At 44.6% G+C, this 24,883-nt stretch overlaps 1 protein-coding gene across 1 annotated transcript in view; it reads left to right on the top strand.

Moving 5' to 3' along the window:
• The window catches only part of LOC138493192 (kyphoscoliosis peptidase-like), a 540,186-nt gene that overhangs the window by 452,472 nt on the left and 62,831 nt on the right, over positions 1–24,883 (top strand). The window contains exon 6 of the mRNA XM_069620355.1: positions 4,115–4,305. Within this exon, the coding sequence (XP_069476456.1) occupies positions 4,115–4,305 (191 nt within the window). The remainder of the gene's footprint in view (positions 1–4,114; positions 4,306–24,883) is intronic.

Here is a 24,883-nt window from a genome sequence, read left to right as displayed (position 1 = left end):
GGGAGAGTTTATTCTGATACAGAGTCTCCCCTTCAGCTGGGAGTGTTTATTCTGGTACAGAGTCTCCCCCATCAAGGGGAGAGTTTATTCTGATAGTCTCCCCTTTCACGGGGGAGGATTTATTCTGCTACAGAGTCTCCCCCTTCAATGGGGAGAGTTAATTCAGCTATAGAGTCTCTCCTACAAAGGGGAGAATTTATTCTGCTACAGAGTCTCCCCCATCAAGGGGGAGAGTTTATTCTGCCACAGAGTCTCCCATTCAAGGGGGAGAGGTTATTCTGCTACAGAATCTACCCTTCAAAGGGGAGAGATTATTCTGATATAGAGCCTTTATTCTGCAAGAGAGTCTCCCATTCAAGTGGTCATATTGATTCTAATACAGAGCCTCCCCCTTCAATGGGGTGAGATTATTCTGATACAGAGACTCCCCTTCAGGGGGAGAGCTTATTCTGATACAGAGTCTTCCTTTAGGGGGGAGAGTTTATCTTGGTTCAGAGTCTCCCCTTTAATGAGGAGAGTTTATTCGGATACATAGTCTCCCCCTTCAATGCGGTGAGCTTATTCTGATACAGAGACTCCCCGTTTCAGGGCGAACGTTTTTTTCTGATGCAGAATCTCCCCCGTCAAGGGGCAGAGTTTATTCTGATACAGTCTCCCCTTCAAGGGGGAGAGTTTATTCTGGTACAGAGTCTCCCCTTTAAGGAGGGGAGTTTATTCTGATACAGAATCTCCCCCATCAAGGGGGAGAGTGTATTCTGATACAGAGTCTCCTCTTCAAATGGGTGAGGTTATTCTGCTACAGAGTCTCCACCATGAAGGGGGAGAGTTTACCCTGATACAGAATCTCCCCCATCAAGGGGATAGTTTATTCTGATACACAGTCTCCCCTTCAAGGGGGAGAGTTTATTCTGGTACAGAGTCTCCTCTTTCATTGGGGAGAGGTTATTATGCTACAGAGTCTTCCCCATCAAGGGCAAGAGTTTATTCTGATACAGAATCTCCCCTTTCAAGGGGGAGAGTTTATTCTGATACAGAACTCTCCCATCAAGGGGAGAGCATATTCTGATACACAGTCTCCCCTTCAAGTGGGAGAGTGCATTCTGGTACAGAGTTTCACCTTTCAACAGGGAGAGGTTATCCTGCTACAGAGTTTCCCCCATTAAGGGGGAGAGTTTATTCTGATACGGAATCTCCCCCATCAAGGTGGGAGTTTATTATGATACATACGGCCTGATTCATTGAAGCGTTTTATAATGGCGCAATCCCATAGGAAAACGTTCTGTGAAGCAGGCACATAGTCTCCCCTTTGAAGGTGGAGAGTGTATTCTGCTACAGAGTCACTCCCCATCAAGGTGACGGCTCAACAATATTTCAACAGAGACTCGCCTGGCTGTATTTTTCCAAAACCCTCCCTAGAAGAGTAAAGACACAGTTTTGCCAGACACAAAAAATGCCCGATGTTGAAGTGTTCAAAATGAGAGGAAATTAATTTCTTGTCATGAGGGAGAATTTATTTCACAGGGAGAGATTCCATTTCAGAACAAATTCTCCTGAGGAGACTTTAAGTCTCGCAACGAAAAGTTTATTACGTGGGAGGGTTTATTTTGTGACATCTGCAAGCAGTCCCTTCTTCCACCAATGAGGATCATGCAGGATAGAGAGGACTCAAGGCAATCTAAAGGATGGCCCCAGCTCTGCTTGCCTTTGTAGAATAGTTTACATCTTCAATACAACCGAACATTACAATAGCGAATATGTTTATTTCAACAGGAATAAATGAGCGATTTTTACAAAGAGAGTAACACCAAGACCCACGGGAAAAGGCCCTACACAGACACATATAACTAAAACAAAAAAATAATAAATAAAGCAGCCTCATCTCCGTCTCACTCCAAGCCCCAGCAGGTCACACAGAGACGTGACAGTACTCCTGATTGGGAAAAGATACGTTAAACAGGCCACTACTGGATTACATCGGTTTAGTACAACATAAATGAACACTTTGCGCGTTGATGATTGTATGGCAGCATTTTCAGTTGTCATGACCCCAAAGACTGCTTCTTGGAACTCCTTTCTTCCTGTAGTCGCAATTGTTTTGGCGAAATTTGCTGGCGTACGCCGCCAAAACCAAACCTACTAATGATTTCTGCAATAGATAACGCTATGCAAAGTCACCAGCTAAAATGTGAAGTGCGCGTTGATAGCAGTGGCACAACTCCATTGAGCTGAACGGGTTCTAGCACCCCTCTACCCCCAAAAAAACATTGTGCTATGTTGACTCGTCCTGGCTGACCTACAGAGCTGGATGGAACTGGACACAGCCATTAAACAGCGCCTGGCTTCGCTGTTAACAAAGGCCCTGCAATTAAAGCATTTCATTGTTAGCACCTACATTCATATGTATACTTTATTAGGCAATTGAACTCGTGATGTGGGATTAGTACTTTCATGCCAGGGGAATGATTGGGGTGGGAGGGTAGGAGAAAGCTCCTTCTTACAGCAGTCCTTAAGTGTGTGGTTTCAGATGTGAAGGAGAGAATTAACTGCTTGTAACACTGATGCTGCACTAGACTGGTCTCATTAGAATACGTAAAGAAGTTAGATGTCCCCACAAAAGTAAGTTTGCCCCTCCCCACAGTCTCTGAAGTTAGTGCCTCTCCCAACATTTGAAGGGTTGCCCCCCCTGAAATGTTAGCCTAGGTGCACTTTTGGAGAGAGCTGATGTGTGCACTTACTTTTTGTTAAGCAGAGAGGTGAGGGAAGCCTTTTCTGAAACCTGCGCTTTAAAGTTTTACTGTGTTTGTGCACAAACATGTATTTGCACAAATGCAGCAACACTTTAAAGCTGCTATCTTAAGGAAAGGCTTCCCTCACCTCTCTGCCTAACAACAATGAATTGCACGTATCAGCCAGACCCCTCCCACGGATGCGAGCAAACAGAAAAAGCATGTGCTCTTTCACATCATATGGGAGAGGGCTGATGTGTGCGCTTGCTTTTTGTCAAGCAGAGAGGCGAGGGAAGCATTGTTGCATGTTAGTTCATGTATGTATGTGTGCAAGAAATGTATACTGGCATTATATAACGTGTGTGTGAAGGAGTGCATGATGAATGGGGGACTAGGTGCATGTATGAATGAGTGAGTGTGAATTGGGGATCAAGTGAAGAGAGCAGGGAAGGGCCTCTAAGTTTGCCCCGCCCAGTGTCAGAAGTGTCCCCTCCCATCACCAGTCAGTTAGCCCCTCCCCCCCGAAATGTATGTTTCAGTGCGCCCTTAGTTGGTAGTGCATGCAGTTTACATTTACTGGGGATGGCCATGCTGCCGTTTTTTGCCTGCTCAACCCCAAAGCCCACAGTAATTAACTGCTGCTAGCAGCAGACGAAGTGGGGTCCTCAGCAGCATGATAGGCAACCATAAACATGCGTAGAGTGAAATACCAAACTACTGCGACGAGCTGTTGGGCCCCACCACACCATGGAGGACTCTGCTTTTCTGCTGCTGGCCGCAGTTATTCAACCTGACGTTCAGTTTAAACAATGTTCTACTTAGCAGCTTAATTTCGTCAACTTTTTAAAAGAGATTGGAATACCTTGTAAAAAGGCATACATTGTGGATTGTTTTTTGCTTTAAAAAAATAATGAGTTCTTAAGAATGAGTACCTTTTATGCGTAACTGAAGATTCTATGTTGTTTCTTTACTTTAAAAAATAAGCCTGTAGTGTTCACCTTGATATCACAGCATTCCAATGCCATACTACCTCTATTTAGGCCACACCTACCACTTAGGTCATGCCCCCTGTGAAAGCCCCTCTCGAGTTCTCATCCCACTTAACACACTGAGTAACAGCCAGACAGGGGACAGACCAACCCCATCCCTAGCTTCCCCCTTTCTTTACATATCAATATGGCAATGCCAGGGAACTCACTACTGTTCCCAGTTATGATGAGTTGAATAATAAAATGCCCCAACAGAACTATTGTCTTGTGTCCATAGTATAAACAATCACTAGTACTGCTATTTTGCTTCCAGATACAACTCATGAATAATTTTGCTTGCATGGGAAAAACAAAGTGGTTGCTTGCTTATTAAGACAACATGATCTGTATTTTTTGCAGTTACAATGAGTTGTATTTCCTTACTCATCCGGCCCTTTTCGTTGAGGATCATTTCCCTGAAGATCCGGATTGGCAGATGCTGAGCAAACCTCTTTCAATAACAGAGTTTGAAAACAACATCCGTCATGACAAGGGTTTTTACAATATGGGACTTCTGGGCTCATCTCCTAACACACCAGTCATCAAAACAGGTATGGAGTGCTTAAGAAAGATATTATAAAATGATGACATGCCCAAGAATATTTGCACTTCATCTTATGTCATGTTCTATCACATTTGTATAGTGCCTCTCTACAACAAAGTCAGAATGAAGGGTCGTTTTGAGACCCAGTTGAGCAACCGCTCTACAGGAAACTACCCTTACAGCAAAAAACATGCTACTGGGTCTAGTGGTTTCAGAAGAGGCAGAGTCACACCCTACACAGAAAAACATTATTTCATTTCTCTCCAACGATCTAAAAGAATTACAGTTGAATTTAATGTATGTATTTATTGTGTGTTATAGCTTAAAAATTTGACTTTTGACACTTATTTTTAAAGCCAACAATACCTACACATGATAAAAAATGTCAAAATTACTACAATCCTGCACATTTCAGAAAACACAAATTAATATGTGGCAAATTTTAAGATCCAACACAATTCCCCAAAAATCAAGAACCCGTATTAAAATCGAAATTTCATTTGAGTTTCAAATCCTAATCCAGGCAAACTCTTCACCATCTAAACACTCTTGAAAGAAAATGGTTCTCTCCGCAGTGGGACTAGCACAGGACAGAGTATACACAGATGTTTTAGAGATTCATTCTCAGTACCGACACAAACGGGAGCCGCTAGGGACATTCCCCTTAATGCCCAACACCTCCATTCTTAGTATCAGACTTAGTTTGAATCTCAATTTTTTAAATCTAAAATCCCTAGATGGATTGCTTCTTTAAAAACGGGGAGAGTACATTAACATTATTAATTGACCAGCTAAAGTGGTCATTAAAACAACGATACGTCATTAGCTCAGTCCATACAGATCTATATAATTTCATTTTTGTTTTATTAGGATTGCCTAACAACTCCTCTAGTGACGAATCAATATTTTGCAACAATTTGCTGCAATAAGACCCCCACTGATCTAATGCTCTGCAAGAAACCTTTACCCACATTGCACTGATGGAAAGAAAGAAGGAAGTTGCCGGGGGTAACAAGATCTTTGCAAACAGTTGAATCCGCCCCAATCGACAAAAGTCTTGATTGGCAGTTGCCTTAGTTTATGGAAACTTCCCACCAATGGTACTGCGTTAAGGAGGGAAAAAACCCTCCTCCATAATAGAGCTTCTAGTTTTACCCACATCAATCCCAACTCTTGATCTTCAGCACCAAAAATCAGCCGAGGGAGGGTTTTCTGCTGATATAGTTTCATCAATGGCAGCGCAGAGAATCTTCCAAATTTGTAATCAAATTGACTCAACTGGGACTCTGCTGCTAAGAATTTTGGTTTAACATCATTCTGAGGTCCCAAATTACCGCTAGAGGCATACAGTTCAGTGCCCAAATATTTATGACAGTTCACTGCTTCCATATTTTGTCCATTCAGGGACCATCTAAGTTTCTTGCCATTTTGAGCACCCAGCATTCAAAACCAAGATCTTTGATTTGTCAGTATTAATTGAGAGGTCAAGGTTCCCCAGGAACGCCAAAATGGTATAGAGATCTTGTTGATTGCCAATTGGTGATATATCAAGGATAACCATGTCATCTGCATAATTTAGGTATTGGAGTTTTACACACCCCAACACTGGGGGGTTTGTCGTTGCCATTTCCAAACAGGCCCTCATGTCCTTTATATAAAATTAAAAAGGAAAGAGGCAAGAACGCACCCCTGATATAGACCTCTATTAGTGTTGATCCTCTAGCCTTATTTTTATTTTCGGCCCCCAATAGAAGGCTTCTAGCATGTTAATTAAAGGGCAGGGGAAACCATTCTGATTAAGCTTTTCCCACAACACTACCCTAGAAATGTCCAAAAAGGCCAGAAAAACCAGCCTCCCAGACTATTTTGCCTGTGTACCCAGCAGAGAGAGCACAAAACTGTTTATTGAGGACCCCCTTCTTTCTTAAAACTAGACTGACACCAATCTAGGGAATTTTACTCTGCTGCCCATGTCTGTAGTTCTTTTAACAGTAACCTGGCGAATATTTTGTTAGATGCATCCAACAATGATATCGGCCAGTATTGCAATGGTGGCAACCGGCCTCCTACTTTGAAAATGAGAACAATTAAAGCTCCCCCCCATGACCCAGGACATTTACGATGTACAATGATGTTACCTAACATTTTGGACAGAACAGCTGCCCACAAAGAGGGATTAGATTTTAATGTCAGGTTCGACAGACTATCCGGGCCTGGAGCATTTGACTTTTTACTAGTCTTAATCAGGTGCAAAGTGTCCTCCTCATCTCATACAAGCACTCCTACCCAGTTCATACCTCGATGCAGCTGTTGCATCGACACCCCATCCTTAAAGTATATTTCCTTAAAATGCTGCACTCAGTCATCTTCAGGGATTACTTGTATCTGCATGTAATGGTCAAGCCCTCTGGGTTTAATGATTCGCCAGAATGCTTCTGAGCTATTTCCACTTATGCAGGCTAACATGTTATCTGCCTCTTTAATGGCCATCACAAATGTATGGCCCCTCAACCAATTTAGGTAATCCCTTTTACACTAGTTTTGTTCACCGTCTCTGATTTTCCCAGATGAATGCTTTTAATCAAGGCCCTCATCTTCTTTTTGCGTACCTTGACTTCAAGATGAAATACATGAATATGACCAAAAGTTCTAGAACCCTGTTCCAGATGGGAAGCCGGTACAGGCTCACCCAAAGAGGTGGCAATTCTCGGACCAAACAACACAGGGAGGGTTAGAACCTTATCATTATTTGTGAATAGACCCGCAATATGGTCCTCAAAGGCATGTGCAACCCTAGGAGACCATTTTACAGCAACATTTTGCAGCTCTGTCTTAACTATGATTCCTGGTGCTCTAGACACCCCTACAAAGGCTTCTGGGATATCACAGACCACCAGAGAGTGATAACTTGGATTGAAACAAATTATCTCCAATCCCATTCCTGCCTCATAAAGGTCAGGAGAAACAAAACAATTATCCAGTGTTGAGCAAGAGCGAGTACTGTGCCATGAAAACGATGGCGTCACATTACGGACTACCAGTTCCCATGCCGCTAGTTCTCGTTTAATCAAATCTCCCCTTTCTCGTGCCTTCAATAGAGGATTTCATCCTGTTTGGGGCTTGGTACCATTTATCCTCTAAGCACTCTGTATTAAAATAACCAAGTACAATAACTGAAGCCCCTTCCCCCGGCATTTCCCCCAAAAGAAGGAACTAAAGGTTAGAGAGTGCCTGCTCCAACCAGGCAGGCTCTGGATTTAGATATACATTAATAAATAAACATTTATGCACAGCGTCAGAACAATTGACCGGCCACTCCAGGAGGGGTGCAAGCATATCAGTTCTATTAAATTCTATTTAACACATCTTAAGGCCAGAATTACACATAACTGCTGTCAGAAGTCCCCCATAGGGCCGGCCCCTGACACCCCGTTGAGCCTTAATAAACTTCACATCATAGCCATCAATCAATGGTACATCCACCACTGGTGTTTCCTGGATACATATGATATCAAATAGAGCCAGCCTAGCTTGATTATTCCTAATACTGGCAAACCCCCTGGAGTTCCAGGATAACAACTTAACTACCCTACTTCACTCATTCCATTCACCCCCTCTCTCCCCCTCTATCTGCTTGCGGGGCGGGGCTAACTTGAGTCCAGTCCCGTAGCACCGTGCCAAATTCACACTGATGTACCCTAGGCTGCTCGGGATCCACCTCCTCCCTATGAACACCTCCCCACAGTTCTCCTTTCCTGGGCTGACTTTTCCCTTGCGACATAGCATTCCCAGCAACCACCCGCCCCCAATCCGCCACTTGAAAGCCCAATGACAAGAACCCAGTGTCTTCCACCAGGATTGCATTTTTAACTATGGGAGAGCGTAAATACACTTTCACAATATCAAAACAATCCCGGTACAAGAACGGCACAATTTCTATATCCTCTGTTGTGACCGAACAAAGGCTAGGAATTTCAAGGAACGGGGAGAGAATATATTTTCGATTTAACTGAATCCTATTTGTGCTTTCAAACAAACGGCTCAAGAGCACACAATGTATATCATTTGGTGGTTTAAATATTTTCCTCTCGGCCTTTCCAGGTGGAATCAAGTCACCCCCTTTGTGCGTCTTCTTCATTCCCCCTTTAGCAGGGAGCCTCATAAGGTTCCCCTGCTGATAACTTCCTACTTTTAGCATCGCCAGTACCTACCCCCTCAATAGTATGAGCCACAGGGGGAACCTTCTCCATCATTATCTGATGTGGCTTAGGCGCCTTCACCAGATCCTTATTGGCCTTGGCTTTGACAAACATAGGGAAGCGATTTAACTTTTTTGTAGGTGCTTGGACTACGGCTGGGATAGCCTTACCCAGCGGTAAGGACGATGCTTTGCTTACTTTCAAAGTTATTAAAGTAAAATCCCTTAGAACACGATATTTGCCACTAACTAGCCCCATTATTGGCACGATTGCATTGGGCTGTTGAGCCATAGCCTCAAAATTATTCACTTTCATCAGCTCATCGTAAGAGCAGATCGCTATGTTACTTAGATCTAGAACAGCACTGTCAACACTATTCAAAACCCCTCTTGGAGCCCTCAGCACAGTCACCTCTAAGTCACCCATCAGAGAGCCTTTGACCGTGTCCCTTCCCTGCTCTTGAGGTCTGGACCCTCCCTTCTTTTTATTAAAATGGGCTTTCTTCTCATCTTCCACATAATCCCCCTTCACCAGTTTTGGGGGCTGAAGCTTTAGATTTTTTACAAAATTCTTTGTACCGTTATTGTTATTTAATAGTATACATAGTGTGATTACATTTCATTTAGCATATTATAAAAAAACATACAAGAAAACGATCTTCGTCATTGCATCACAGAAGGACGAATAAACTGCTAGTGCTTAACAGTACCCTTTGGTCAGCTACACATCACTGTTCATTCATTTCCAAACTCAATATACCCTTTCACACAATACATACTCCATACGCCCAACATGTTTCATTCCTCTACATTTAAAAAGGAGTCCACAGGAATTTCTTCTGGCGTTTGACAGCTCCCGCTTTCCTCCAACTCCACCTGAAATATTTTACACTCTATATACACAGGTGCAATGGTTCCTAGCCAACTCTGTATTCTCTTCTGAAACAGCAGAAACATGGGTATTAATTACCATGGGCCTCATTACGACCCAGGCGGTAAGGGGTTAACGGCAGCGTTAACAGCGCCGACCCTTACCGCCTGAGTACGAGGTCCCTTAGCGCCATGGCGCTTTTAACACCTGCTTTTAGCAGGTGTTAAAATCCATGGCGCTAAGGGACCATGGAGTTAATTACGCCACCATAATTTACGGTGGCGTAATTAACGCCTTCCCCACTCCCATTATACCCTATGGGGCCAAAATGGGAATGGGGAAGGGTAAATGGGGATTGGGGACTTACCGCCCCGCCAAGGTCGGAATGGGGCGGTAAGTCCGCCAACCACCATGGCGTAAACGTAGTTTACGCCATGGTGGTAAAGTCACGGCCCAGGCGGTAACTTACCGCCTGGGTCGTAATGAGGCCCTTAGTGTGCTGTTATCTCACTAGCACACCCCATCTATGGTGTTGAGTAATCATCTCACCTTCTTACAGTATCCACAATCTCTATTGGGATACAGCACTCACTACTGTGGGTTATTTGAGTAGAGCGCTATAGTTCTATAGGGCTTCACATTAGTACCTCATGTTCTTCTACAGGTCTATTGATGTTCGGGACCATTCTATAATAGCATTTACCTCTACAAAAATGTTGCCTACTTCTTAATGCACCGAAGGCTGATCTTTACATTCGACACAACTAACGAACGAAAAGACAAAAAGTGGACTCAGTGCGGAATTGCTGCTTGATCAATTCTAGGTGCCAGAATGTCACCCAGAGTTGCCTTTTTATTCATTGGAGCCATGGTTTTTCTTACCTTTATGTTTTTAATTCGTTGCCTCGTATGGTTACTTACGTGTGGAGCAATCCTGCTCTTTCCCGCATATTTCTAAGAACCTCTGTGTGAACCCAAAGGACGAGGGATCGCAATTACTACACTGTTTGCCTTATTTCAATACTTGCTGCTCAAAGTGTTGAGCACGACATGTGTCCAGGAAACCCATGTGCACTCTCACCAGGGAGTTGCCTTATAGCAGCGTCAGAACCCGTTCTTTACTCAGCGGTGGTTAGATAATATGCATGCAGCATACAGCATACTTGTGAACCCGGACCTATAGGACAAAGGATGGTGTTTACTGTAATAGTTGCTTTATTTGCATAGTGCCTATTGTCATTGGTATGGCCAGGAAGTGTTGTGGGGCTTGGACGCCCTTTGGAGGACCGTACTCCGAGATGTGAGATGCAAAGGAAAGATTCTAAAATGCGTGTGTGCAATTTTAGCCTGCACGAAGCTAGGTAGGAGCAGCTTGGTCCCTGATGGAAGCCCATGGAAATCAAATGAGAGGATGGGTTCTGTGGCAGACAGTCAAGACAATATGCGAGCCAAGGAGGCTGATTATGTGTACCAAATGATGGGCCAAATGTTTTTGGGGACTCAGCTGCATTCTATTGGAAGTGGTGATGTGTGTTTGGGTGGGTGAAGTTGATTAATGATTATTGCAGATGCATGCGGGTGGGGGGCTGTGCGCCTAGTGGCATACCACCTAGTTCCATTGTGAACCACCTAGTTCCATTGGGATAGAGTGCTAGACGTACCAGTAAGTCAGGCTGACATCTAGTTAAAGTGAGGTCTTGCAGAGCTTGTATTAATGCCCGACCAGAATGCTTTCCGTGGGGGGGCTTTGTACCCCTTGTTCATTTATCCGGTGCGCCTTCGATCCTCTCTGAGGGGGGTAGTTCTTCACCCATGAGATGGATAAGGCAATCAGTATGCAGAAGGGTAAAGCCAGACTTTTAGAGCCTTCCGGAAGGCGAGGTGATCCTTTATGCTCCTCGTGTAACTGATAGAGCAACTTCTCACCCCAAAGGGCATCATGGTGCTAAGCGACATATCAGAAGGCAGAAACAAGCCACGTGACATTGATGAGCCTATTTAAAAAGCTTATTCGGAAAAGAACACATGTTTGAGATCTTTACATTTAGTTCTTCACTTAATCAAGGGCAGACTGTAAGCCATTTACAGAATAGCTACCTGGTAAGAAAAGCATCTGCAGCACCATTTCCACAATGGAATTTTGGGTCTAATGGCAGGTCTGTACCCTGCGAACAAGAGCTTTGTACAACGTGCTTAATTTGTGCCATTGCTTGCAGGGGCTTATCACCGGGGCTTGTTTCCCAGCTGGCAAAATCAGCACAAACAAAGACAAACAAATATGAATGGGTTGCAGGAAAGAACGAAAACTAAACCTTTCTTCAAAACAACCTTCTTTTCCTAAAAACACATTTTTTTCACAGATCTGCCTGATGATGTTTCCTTCTCCAGGGCCCTCAGTTAGAACTCTTAGGGTTGCCCATTTTGCACCAGCACCCAGCAGTGCACCTAAGTACTCCTGAACCGCTCCACCATGGGCTCCTGATACCTTCACCACCTGGGCATCCTGACCTTAGTCACCAGGACCTCCTGCGTTCTGACACCAGGACCCACCATCCTTATCTGTGCTACCATGGCGTTCTGACCTGTGCTACCAGGACCTCATGCTGTCTTCCACCAGAACCTCCTAACACCTCCACCAACAGAGACTTTTGGCACCTGTGCCATCAAGGCCTTCTGGTCTCGCCTGGCCTGTCCACCAGGGTCTCCTGACCTGTACCACCTGGGTTGCATGTTAAGCCCCAAAATATTACTGTTTTTTCAATAGAACATCTAGTTTACTTTTCTTCTTCTGGTTATTTCTCAAAAAGCTTGAGTCTCCCCTCCCAAGAGCCCAGTGTTAGCACTTTCAGTGCAGCATGATCAATGCAATTTCGAAAGTGTCATTTAGCCTACTCCAACAGTGCTACCTACTAATTACTCAAGGGCCACTTGAAACCTCACCAACTCTGCTAGCCCCTCCAGTATCCCGGCCACGATAAGGGCTACTGGTTAATCTGTAAAAAAAAAAAGACCAGATTTACTATGGTGCAAAAGGTTCACCTGCACCAGGCCCCCCAAATAACAAAGCACCCCATGATACAGATGAATTTTATAATTGCACCCACCCCTACCCCAAAGGCCTTTCAGGGGCAGTGAAATCCCTGCACTTGTGCATGCAGAAACCAGAAATAAGTGAGAGGCATTGACACCGCCACCTGCTTCCTAACAGCGCGAGGCATGCGTCATTTTAGAGAGAGGTGAGGATGATGGAGCAGGAAAGTGAAACAAAAAGTCTCATGTGCATAGCTGTGTGGGTATATGCAAGGGGTTTTGTGTGAGTCTCTACATGTATGTATGTTTGTTGGTGTGTGTGTTTGTGGGTATGTACATATTGTGAATGTTGTGTGTATGTGTGTGCAGGCCCTGTCACGTGATTGCAGGGGAGATTAAAGAGGGATGAAGGCCTGCAAAGTGCCAGCAGAGATCTCTGATGCCAACCAGGCAAACTAAGGACGGTGGCAGCAGGAAAAGACTGATATATATTGGTACAGCCAGCAGACAATTCCTTTTTACAGAAGCAATACAGCCTTTAATGGACATATCAACGTAAGTGTGTTATAAAAGTGGTTTTACTGGCATTATTGGGTACAGCCAATATGAGTATGGCACAGTGCCCATAATGACATTATTAGGCACAGCCAAAATGACAATGTCACCTTAGAGGGCTACACTGGCCTGATTAGTCACAGCCAACATGAGTGTGCTCGAACAGTGTCAATACTGGGAAATATTGGCACATCCAGAATGACAGTCATCTGGCAAAACGAACATTATTGGGCACAGCCAAAATGAGTGTGTTGTTACAGTAGCAATGCTGGCATTATTATTGGGAACAGCCAATATGAATGTATTTCTACTGTGTAAATACTGGCATTATTGGCCACAGCCAACACGAAATTGGCTTCTAACACTGGGAGAGGACTGGAAAATATTTTGGACAAAGGCATCCTGAAGTGCGATTTAAAGTGACAATGCGGGCAAGTGTTGTAGGCAAAGGCATCATAAAATGTATTGAAACATGCTCCTTGGCACAGTTACTGATGTGGTGTCTATTGGATTTTTTCCATGTGCTACCCTATAGAAACGATTGTAAATTGTATGGCTTTTTACCACATTTTTCACAAGATGTGTTACAAAATGCACTATTTTACCCCTTATTGCAAAACATTTCTCAGGGGAAACCCCATCTCCTTTAATCACGCTTGCTTTTTGATTGTTCCCTTCTATACTTAGTCATTCAAACTTATAAGTCACACCCTCCTGTGTATGCTTTGGGGTACAGGTCGTGCTGTTAATAGTAGGAAGAAGTAGGGCTGACTGAAACCACCGACATTCTAGATAAGGTGTATCAGCTTCAGAGAGATGTTGTATATTATTGTGTTATTATGCTGACGCTATTTTGGTAATTGTAGATTTATTGTGGCAATGTTGTCACTTCTTCTGATGTCACTTGCTTTGATGCCATTGGCAGAGCTCAAGAACTGTCATTACTTTTATTTTTTTACTATTAACATTTCCACTCTTGTTTGCAACCAGTTTCAGCTATCTGGAACCTCTTCATGTTACCACCTTAGAGTAGGAACGGCTGAGCTGAAATCTGTTTCACTGTGCATTCACGTAGCCTAGATGACATCTCAGGCTGTATGGAAACTAGCTGGTTTCATCTTAGGCAGGGGAAGGTGGAGGAGGTTCTGCTTAGGCTAAGCTGTTGCCTCTCCTCATATCGCTGGACAAGTATGCATTTGCATTAGGAACCTTAGTGACTAGTTTCTTGAACTATTGTTATGTGCTACTAGGAAGTACTTCAATTAAACGTTTTAGCAGACTTCAATTGGCTTAACACTGATTTCTGTCTGGATGTAGGAAAAGTGAACATGATTGCAAGAACCAGATATGGCTACTAGCAGAATAGAGAATGCAGCTTGCAATTCACTACATAATCACCAAAGGCATACATGGGGCTGCACCTGCATATCTTAAGACTAGCATTGGATGGTATATCCGAGGATGCAATTTTTAGTCTATGGATGATCAGTTACCATTCGTCCATAGGACTCTATCAGACTAGAGGGGAAACAAGACTTCCAGTCTTGGGCCCAAAGTTTTCGAATACATTATCAAATTCAATAAATGAAAATGCATATGCTTCTAGACCCAGGCCCCTGTTTAAGCAGCATCCGTTCAGTGTTTTGTATGGGTTCCAGCAGAGTCAATATCAGCAAGTAAAAGAGACTGATTTCACAAAGGAAACAAACAAAAGTTCCAACTGACTGACAGAAATAGAAAACAAAGAAAACAATACAGGGAACCTCGTGTTTTGCAGCCAGAAAAGCAGAAAGCATATTCGAATCTACCATGTCAACTTGCTGAAAGCTTGAAAAGAGAATAGTAAACCAACCCCTCATGACAGCCACCAAAATGATCCCGCTAAGCCCAAATCCTCTCAACCTCCCATCCACCCAAATACCTGAGCATCTACCCAATTGCCAACAACTACAAGAAGACATACCTGATTTCCTCCACCATATTTTCAAAGTGTTCTGTGAATCGCCTAAGAGAATGCAAGGCTTGCCATGATTACCTTGATTCATCTTTACAGCATCCGTAAAATGTGATCCTTCCAAACCTTTCACGCTACTAAACTCTTAATCTCCTCCCTCATCTTCTGTAGGCTTTTCTACTGCTCTACTCTTCTCTTTGGACTCCCTTCTTCTCACCTCTCCCCACTCAAATCTGTTTACCACTGTGCCATCCGCTCCCTCTGCCTTCTCTCTCCTCAAGACTCCATCTCTTCTTTTCTCTCCCCTCTCTAGGTTGGCTCCCATTTCACACTTAAATTCAAGTTTCTCTGTTTAGTCTTCAAATCCCTCTATGGTCTTTCCCCCCTTACCTTTCCTCCCTCCTCACTTTCTATACTCCTTCTCGTTCTCTCTGCTCTGCCCATCTCTTCCTACTCTCTCCTCCTCCACCCCCCTGCGTCCCTTCCCGCTTCCGCTCTTTCCAACTGCTCGCTCCTTTCCACTGGAACCGCCTCCCCCTCTCCATCCGCTCTACTACCTCCTTCCCTAACTTCTGCACCTCTCTAAAATCTTATCTCTTCCATTCACCTCCCTTTGCTTCTTCTGTCCCTTCTGCTACTACTTCTACCCTCTCCTCCTTCTCCCTTTCTTACTTCTGTTCCACCTCACCCTCTCCTTTCACTCTACTCTCTCCTACCCCACTTCCTGCACTCTTCTAGTCCTCATCCCTTCTATTCTTCTCTCTTACACCCTCTGCTTCCTCTCTTACTCCTGCTTTCACCACTGCTCATACCTCCCACTTTCTCTCACACCTTGGCCCCTCTCTACTCTCCAATCCTCTTCCATAATGTAAATTGTTTTTGTACTGTTTTCCGGTGTAATTCAATTGTTATTTATGCTTGTTGTATTTGCTTGTTCCTCTTGTAAAGCGTTTTGAATTAAAAGGCTATATTAGTTCAATAAAATACAAATAAAAAATACAAATATGAATACACCTTCAGAAAAGTCTGTCAGACTAAGACCATATTGACTCCCTGATGTTCACCAACAGATTGTCCAGGAAAAAATTGAGAAAATGCTTGACCTTGTTTTCATAGAACTGGCCAATAGCCAATGGTACTGCACCATAGACATTGTGGGAAAACCTGATGACACTAACTGTTTTTTAATCTACTTTTGTAAAGTTCACTATTTGTCGCTATGGGATGCATGCCTCTTGGCCAAGGTAGATGAATTGAATAAAAACAAACTGGAAATTCCAAAATATCATTCATGTAAGATATTACAAAAGAATATTGTCTGGTTGCACGGGCGTTGCAGGACAGGAAAATACAGCATTTCCTACCAAAATTTCACCAGGTCCTGTATTCAGTTAAATATATAGGATTCTGTATAAAGAATGGCTTGGTATAACACGAAGTGAAGAAAGTATCCACCATTCCGAAGGTTACATGTACAAGCACCAAGAAAGAGCTAAAGGCATCCTTTTTTATAGTCAGAGCTAATGACCTCATTGGATCTGGTCTGTTATTACTGGTGATTTTTATTCTAAAATGTTACACCATAGTCACTTCCTGGTCAAGTGCAGACCAAGTGAAGTCTTACGTTGGAGGGTGGGGGCTGGCATGGGCCCTCCCTTTCATTTGTTTCCTGTTGCTGTGTTAGCTGGCTGGGGGAGACACAGAAGAAAACTCACACCTGGGGCTTATTAACCCTTTATATGGTAAAGCCGCAGCGAATCGCGGACAAAGCACAGTCGTGGGCTGTAGGGCGGATCCTCCCTTTCATTCTTTTTCTGTTGCTGTGTTTGGTAGCTGGAGAGGCATGGCACACACTCACACATGGGGCTTAATAAGCCCTTTACAGGGCAAAGCCGTGGCAAACTGCTTACAAAGCGCAGTCGTGCGCTGAAGGGCCTATTCTCCCTTTCCTTCTTTACCTGTTGCTGTGTTGGGTGGATGGGGGAGGCACGACAGAAACTCACACCTGAGGGTTATTAACCTCTTTTCACAACGGGGCCGTGGCAAAGCACGGACCCAGCACAGTTGTGCAGTCTGGCAGTTTGTCAACTTGGTCCAGGCAAAGGGCTGTCCTTTGGTAACTTGGAGCCTGGATGCAGTTCTGCTACGTGGACTTATAGAAGATGGCTAAACGAAAGGCATGTATGCCGCTTGCGCAAAAACAGGTAAGAACTCTTAGAAAACAGTTAGAAGGCGGCCTACTGATCCTGATAGTGGCTCCATAGATGCGTTTTTGAAGGCTATTTCTGATAAATTGGATCAACAAATATCTGCCACTGAGGAGGCCTCGCGAAGACAGCAGTATGAGCAGGGCTGTGTACAGGAGGTATCTGCTCAAATTGGTGTGAGTGCAATTGCTTCTAGATAATCTTGTTTCACTGTTCAAGCACCCCTGCTACCTTCCACTAAGGGGAAAGATGCTGCTGTATTAAGCAATGAGGTGATGGGGGGGGGGGTTCCCTCTACCCATCCTCATATGATCAAGCCAACAATGAATTATGCTTCAGGTGACTTACTTACTGCTTCAAGGTTTCCCTAGATCTCCAAGTGCATCTGGTTTACTGTCTGTCTCTTCCCCAAATGACTGCCTCCTTTGTGTCCCTCTTGTGTACTAGAATGTCCTCTATTCGGTCAGCTACTGGTCATGCTTAGAGACTGGTCACACTCAGAGGAGACTTTGCCTGCTGAAAGCAAGGGAGCTTTAAAATCATTGGTGGCCCTCAGGGGAATATGTAGTTCCCTCATGGATTTTGTAAAGAGCTTTACATTATTGGTGATGAACTCACTGATGATATCGGATTATTTGGCAAGGTCTCTTGCCACCATATTAAATACAGAAGGCTTTGTTAATAGGTCATCCGCAAATACTGTGCCGGCTAGTGACATTCCAAATCCGAAATCAATATTGGTGGAAAACCATGCATCTGCCATGAACTGCCCCAATGAATTAATCTCACATCAGATTCAGTCATTGCCTTGCAATGGCACTCACAATACTTTCTACCACTTGAAGCAATTCCTTTGGCATGTGTTTTCATGATTGCTGAACCCCTCAAAAACCTGATGACTGAATGTACATAATCCTTGATGAACAAAGTCTGCCTTTTGTAAGGAACTCATGGTGGCAACAGTAAAGACAGACACAAGTGATCACGATTCAAGGGTGTTCATTTAAAAAATATGCAGGTTGGAAAAATGCCTAATCTAAACCTAAATCTAAAATGGGAGCAAGCGTTCACCATCAAATGAAAAATAAGTCAGTCCTTGTGGCGTCTTGTCAAAGTAGAAAGGGCTTATACTAAAAAAAAAGATTGCCAAATGCTTACAACTAATTACAGAAAGAGTGTGGGATAGGGTTCTCAATAAAGAAAGAAGTGTTCACAAATAATAAGTCAGGATGTGATTTCCAGGGGTCTTCCTTCTCCTGAGCACAGCACACACTCGAGCTTTCCCAGCACAAACCAACAGTTCCGCACCAGCTATTAGGTTCTTCAATGGTTAAAGTCTCTTTTTAATAAAAAGTATCTTGCCTCCGAGGGCCTGATATTTTAAACGAAGTTCTGTTTCTCCTATGGCTTTTGGTGATGGTCTCAGCCCTGAATTGCCCTCATCTGGGCAAAGACCCCTCACAGTTGTACTCAACAAATCAATTAAACAGTTCCTTTCTTTTTTAACAAAGTTTGGTAACTTTCAACCCCTGGATCCCCCTCTTTCGGGTTCGGACCCCTTTTCAATTGCCAGTCTCCCTCCTTTGGTTCACACTTGCCAACTGTTGCAAACCAGTTTACTGTTGACATCTCTCCGCCGGGTTCACTCCTGTCAACAAAATGTTCATGGGACTTCAGATTTCATCCCCTCTTGTTAGCCTCCCTCCGCTTGGTTCACTCTTGCCAACCTTTACAACGTATTGTTTGTGTACTTTTCATACCATGCAGGATTCGTTTACCTTATTTTTCCAATCATCTGCCGGTCAAAGACTTTCGAATGAACAGAGGATTTGACAAGACCCCTGTATGACCACTTTGACCCCTTTTTGCCTTTTCCTAAGGCCTTCTGGTTACGGTAGTCTCTACCTTTGTGTAATCGCCCAGCATTTCCTACTTGAGCACCCACGTGGTGCCAAACTTCTCTGTTGCTGGTTTTCCCCCTTTTCATCAATAGTTTGTTTACAATTCAAATCAGTAGTTTGCTGCTTTTCGTTCAACCCAGTTTGGTTTCTTTATCGGTTCTCCCCTCGACTCACCGGCTGTGATGAATTGCTTTGTTTTCTTGTCTGTAGAGTCAAAGCCGGTACCATTGGGCAATGCGTCTCTCCCTGGCCTGGCTGTCAGCGGAGGAGGCGCCCTGATACCGTTGACATCTGCTGCGCACATGCTGGCTATTGTTTGCGGTCCTACGATTATTTTTCTGGAGGCTTTACGGGTCTCTCTCGATAAGGGCAAGGTCACTCCTCTCCTTTGTATCCTCTCAACTCGCGCCGTCCTTCCCCCTTCTTTTGAACTGCTGGTCTGAGTTAGCTCTCACGTCGTGCAGTCTGCCTTGCTCATCCTGTGCTCTTGTGCTCCACCTTTTATCCCTGTGGGGAAGGGAAAGGGCTGTCAGGTGTGTGTGATTACGGTCAATTGCCTGACTTTGCCTGACCCTTGTTTTGGGACATGTCAGGTAAACGGCTCTGGTGTTAGTCCGCGTTCGTGTCGGAAAAGCGGGGGCAGCATTTTGGAATATCCTATGTGTTAGGATGGGGAAAAGGTAGGGGGATACTGCGTCTCACCCATTGGTGTCCCACTCCCCAAGGACGCCCCCCATCCAGGTGATCCTCCCGCACTGGTCAACCCCCAGGAACTGGATTCAAAAGCGATGGCTGTGTCCTGGCCGCCTGGATGACAGATCGGCGGGCACTAGATAGGGAGACACCTTCAGGTTTCTCAGACATTAGATAAATACGAGGATTGTGGGTAAAAAAAGAATCCAAGGGATATACCAATGGCGCGAAGGGCATCATGGATTGGAAATGGCCCAAATAATTTTGCGGGTGACTCTGTAGCTGTTACTTTTGCCAACCCTGGCTTATTACAATATGTTCTACATTCAAATCTCTCAAAACGTTCTCTGTATCGTCGAACCACAGTTGGACCTCTTTCTTCTTTTCTATTTTCATGTCATAGGGACTCATTACACGGATGGCGGTAAGGGTTTACCGGTACCGGTATTTTACCGGTATCGGTAAATCCTTACCGCCTTACTGCGAGGTCCCTTTGCGGGTTGGGGAATTTAATGCCTGCTTTTTGCAGGCGTTAAAAACCAACCCGCAAAGGGACCCAGGGAGCTAATTACGGTACCGCTATTTGCGGTACCGTAATTAGCGCCTTCCCCATTCCCATTATGCCCTATGGGGCAAAAATGGGAATGGGGAAGGGCAATGGTGGAAGGGGGAATTACCGCCCCGCCAACCTTGGAATTGGGCCGTAATTCCCCTTTCCACCAAGGCGGTGCCGGTATTTTACCGGCATGAACTATGGCGCTAATAGCGCAATGGTTCTCTGCCATCTGTGTAATGAGGCCCATAGTCTGGGTTCTTCTCTTTCTCAGCACGCTCGTCCAGCTAAGGGGCATGGTGCTGGTTCCTCTTCTTCTCTTTCTCCTCACTTGCCTCCATTTCAAAGTTCTAATACTCTGCTGCACCCCCCTGTTAGCTCTGCTTCCTTGGCATTGGATTTCTTTTCACCTCAGAGTTGTTTCTCTGGTACTCCCCACATCTATTGTTGCCTCTGTGGCGACTAACCGCTTCCAATTCTCGGGTGCAAGCTCCTGGAACTACACTTGCTATTGGTTCTATTATTTCTGCAAGCCAGTTAAAGCTTTGACATCATTGGAAGAGTTTGATTGACTATTTTCAGCTACCTTAGCATCAGCTACTGATGAGGCACCAGATCCATCTTCTCCCCTGGTTCAATCACAGATTCTTAATATTATTTCATGGAACATTACAGGTTATGTATTTAAATGTATGTATGTATGTATCTTTCATGTTGAATGCCTCTGTAAAGTGCTCTGTTAGTTCTCGAAGTAGGTCCATGATCAATAAATACCATAATAATAATAATAATAATAATACATTTGCCAACCCCGATGTAGTAGCTCGTTTGACATTATATTATCACATTCTTTCTCTGCTCCCCGATCCCTCTTGTTCTTCTCTTTCTGCCTCTGACTTTGCCTCGTTCTTCACATCTAAAGATACTCTTGTACGTTCTTCTATTGTGTCTGCGCCCTATACCGCTCTCCAGCACCCCCTGTCCTTGAGTCCTCCTTAGTCTTAATGTCCTCATTCGTTCTATTTCATCTTATGATATTGCTTCTTTTCTTTCTAAAGCCTATCCCACTGCTGCGCTTTCTGATTCCTTCCCTTCCTCCCTCATTCTCACGGTCTATCCTTTTCTTTCTCCGTACTTGGCCTCTCTCTTTAATCTTTCTCTTCAATGCTCTGTTTTTCCATCATCTTTTAAATTTGCCTCTATCCTTCCAATTCTTAAAAAGCCTTCTTTGGAAACCTCTTCTCTTTCAACTATCGCCCCATCTCGCTCTTACCATTTCTTTCCAAACTCTTGGAGCACATTGTTTATCCCCAATTCTATTCCAACATTATCACTGCCTCCCTTCTTCCACTCTACCAATCTAGAATTTACCTTATACAAAATTACCAAATTGGGACACCCAAGCAAAATCTGAAACATTGATATAACTTAAATTAGGGTTCTCAGAATGGCTTGGGCCATTACTGACCAAAGTCCACAACTATCTGGAATTATTTGATCTAACAGCTATTGACAATTCCTTCCATCCCTCAAAATCAAGAATGACTTCCCTCACAGCAATAACTTGTTTGTATTGTCTGCAAGCATCCTCAATTAATGTATTATTTCCAATAGGAGATTTCAAGGGAGAAAGTAGATGTTTTTTGGCCCTGTAGCAGTTTGCATCAAACCAAACTGTTGTATTTTTAAAGGCCCTTCACAGCCCCTCACTTCTTTAAGAAGGATGCCTGCGATTTGGGTCATAATAGATTAATACAAACTCAGGATTTGGCACAACGGTCAAGAATCTTCCAAGATACTCATTATGGATGCTAAGTTGAGGCTAACCATGGTTTCCTGTATGAATGAGCCCATGTTCTCCTTCCATCTAATAGTTTTCTTAGAAGAGATTCGCAGAGGATTATGAATACAGGAAAGCAGAGTTATCTTCAAGTTAGAAAATGGAGATATAATTTGCAATGATATCGCAAAATGATATAAATCCTGAGATGTATCCAGTGATAATGTTGCTGTCAAAATGGCCGCCAGGTGGTGACATTTCCCTAAAAATGTACCGTCCAAACAAACACTTCCCCAAATATTCTAGGATTGGAGGTAATAATATATAATAATACCCCTCCTAGAATATTTGGGGAAAGATTTTTACCGATCGGGAAAAGAAAGTAAGAAAGTCATCTACCTGGCGACGTTTTCGCAGCGACATTATCACATGGAACCTCCTGAGATACTCTAAAATCCAGTAAATGTTTCTACCAAGATATATATGGACATACACAAATAATCAATAGTCAATTTACTGCAAGGTCCATGGAACATATACTTTCCAGGACTGTCGTTATGGTGTCTGCCATTAATAGACATCAGGCCCCATTCGATAAGTGCGTAGCAAATTTTAGGCATAACAAACTCATACGTGGGTCAATCATTCTAGGACTACAGATATTAAGAGAAACATCCTTGCTAGCATAAAGAAGACTGGAATCCAGGCCATTGCCAATTTTGGCATTAAAGTACCCCCAAAAATTGGACAATCAGGCCCAGCAAAAGCAGGATTGTTGAGAAATTCCAAGAACTTGACCTGGATGTCTTCGGTCTTACTGAGACGTGGTTCGCGGCCAGCTCTGACACAAGTTTTGACACTCTCCTCCCCGACGGCTACACGATCCTCTCAGCCTCCAGATCCAACCGGCCTGCAGGGGGTGTAGCCCTGATCTTCCCTGAGTGGATTCCTGCTTCTTTCATTCCCACTCAGGCTTACTCCTCTTTTGAATGCCTAGTCTGCAGGCCCTCTCTCTCTCTCTCCTAGCCACTCTCTTGCTGCTGCTACTCTCTACCGGCCCCCTGGTCAAATCACCTCTTTTCTCTCCAAGTGGGCAGACCTCTCCTCCTCCCTCCTGGCCTCAACCGCTCAACTCCTCCTCCTTGGTAACCTCAACATCCATCTTGATTCTACCTGTCCCTCATCTGCACTCTTTTGCGATCTCTGCGATTCACTCTCCCTCTCTATCCTTCCCCCCGGCCGACTCATTCTGCTGGTCACACACTTGATGTCTTGATCTCCTCCAGCCTCCCCCTCTCCACCCCCTTTCCATTCCTCTCTCCTTGAGTGATGACTGCCTTCTCTCCTCTCATCTCTCCATCTCCTCCCCCAAGCAAAGCCCACTCCTAGATTGCCAACCACGTTCTCGGATATCCTGCCCATGAAGCGTGTGTCAGTTGAGGCCTTCACTGCAACCTTCTCCCCCCCTCCTCTGCCCCAGGCTGACTCACACCCTGACACAGCCCTGTCTCTTCGGTACTCCTTTATTTCTGCTACTCTCGATGCTCTTGCCCCCGTCATGAGGATCCGTTTTAAGTCCAAAGCCAAGTGCAATTCTTGATATGACTCTGACCTAGCTACACTTAAACGTAAGTGTAGGGCGGAGGAGAGGCGAGGGCTTCTTGCTCATCCTCTGACAAACTGGCCTGCCGCCTGCTCCAAAGGCAATACAGACTCGCTGTTCGCACCAAGACAAGAGTCCACATACAAGCCGGTTTCCCTGCGGCATCCAACAATTCAGCTGAATCTGCAAGGAGCTGGCCAACCCTGCTGCAGTCTCCACCCCTCCTCTCGCCTCCCAAGCTCTTTGCAATGCCCTTGCCTCTCACTTTATCTCTAAAACACAGGACATCCTGTTCACCCTCTCCTCCACGCCCCCTCCTCCTCCCTCTCCTTCTCGGCTTGCTGACCCTCCCTCAGCTACTCCCCTCTCCCTTTCTCCTCCTCTCCTCTTTTCTCCCCTGATGAGGTAGCTAGACAAGTCTGATCTATGAGAACCTCATCAAAACAGATCCATCCCTGTTCCTCTAAAACCATTAAGGACCACATTGACACCCTTGCTCCGGTCCTTGCCGAGTTCTACAACCTCTCCTTTGCCTCTGGCTCTTTCCCCTCCCCTCTTAAGCACTCCGTTGCGCATCCTCTCCTCAAGAAATCCACAGCTGATCCATCACGTCTGGCCAACTACCACCCAATTTCCATCACTCCCTTTTGGGTAAGCTACTGGAAAAGCTGGCCATCTCTCAGCTTAATCTTCTTTCCGATTCTGTTGGCTCCCTTCATGACCACCAATCTGGCTTCAGAGCTGGCAGAAGCACAGAAACTGCTCTCCTGAACATCTGTGAAGACCTGCTCTCAAACCTCGACTCTAACATGCCCTCTGTCCCCATGCTACTTGATCCCTCCTCTGCGTTCGACACGGTCAACCACACCACCCTGCTCAATCGTCTCCATGACAACCTGGGTATCACTGATCAGGATCTGGCCTGGCTGACCACTTTTCTTTCTGAACGATCCTCCCAGGTACAACTTGGGTCCTTCCTATCTTCTATCTCCCTCTCCAACTGTGGTGTCCCCCAGGGGTCTAACCTCTCACCCTGGCTTTTCAACGAATACCTGGCAACTCTCGTCTACTGCCTTTCCATTTTCTGCTCAGCTTTCCAGTGATATTCTGACGACACCCAACTCATTTTCAGGCTTCCTTCACCCTCCTCCACTCCTTGCCTCATCTCTGATTGTCTAATTGTCATTCAGAATTGGTGTGCCGCTAACGATCTTTGTCCAAATGCCAATAAGACTGAGAT

Source organism: Ambystoma mexicanum, chromosome 10 (genome assembly GCF_040938575.1).
Source record: "Ambystoma mexicanum isolate Mex_15411 chromosome 10, UKY_AmexF1_1, whole genome shotgun sequence".
Lineage (NCBI taxonomy): Eukaryota > Metazoa > Chordata > Amphibia > Caudata > Ambystomatidae > Ambystoma > Ambystoma mexicanum.
Note: the sequence above shows the minus strand (reverse complement) of the source record. Positions and strands in the feature narration are given on the sequence as shown.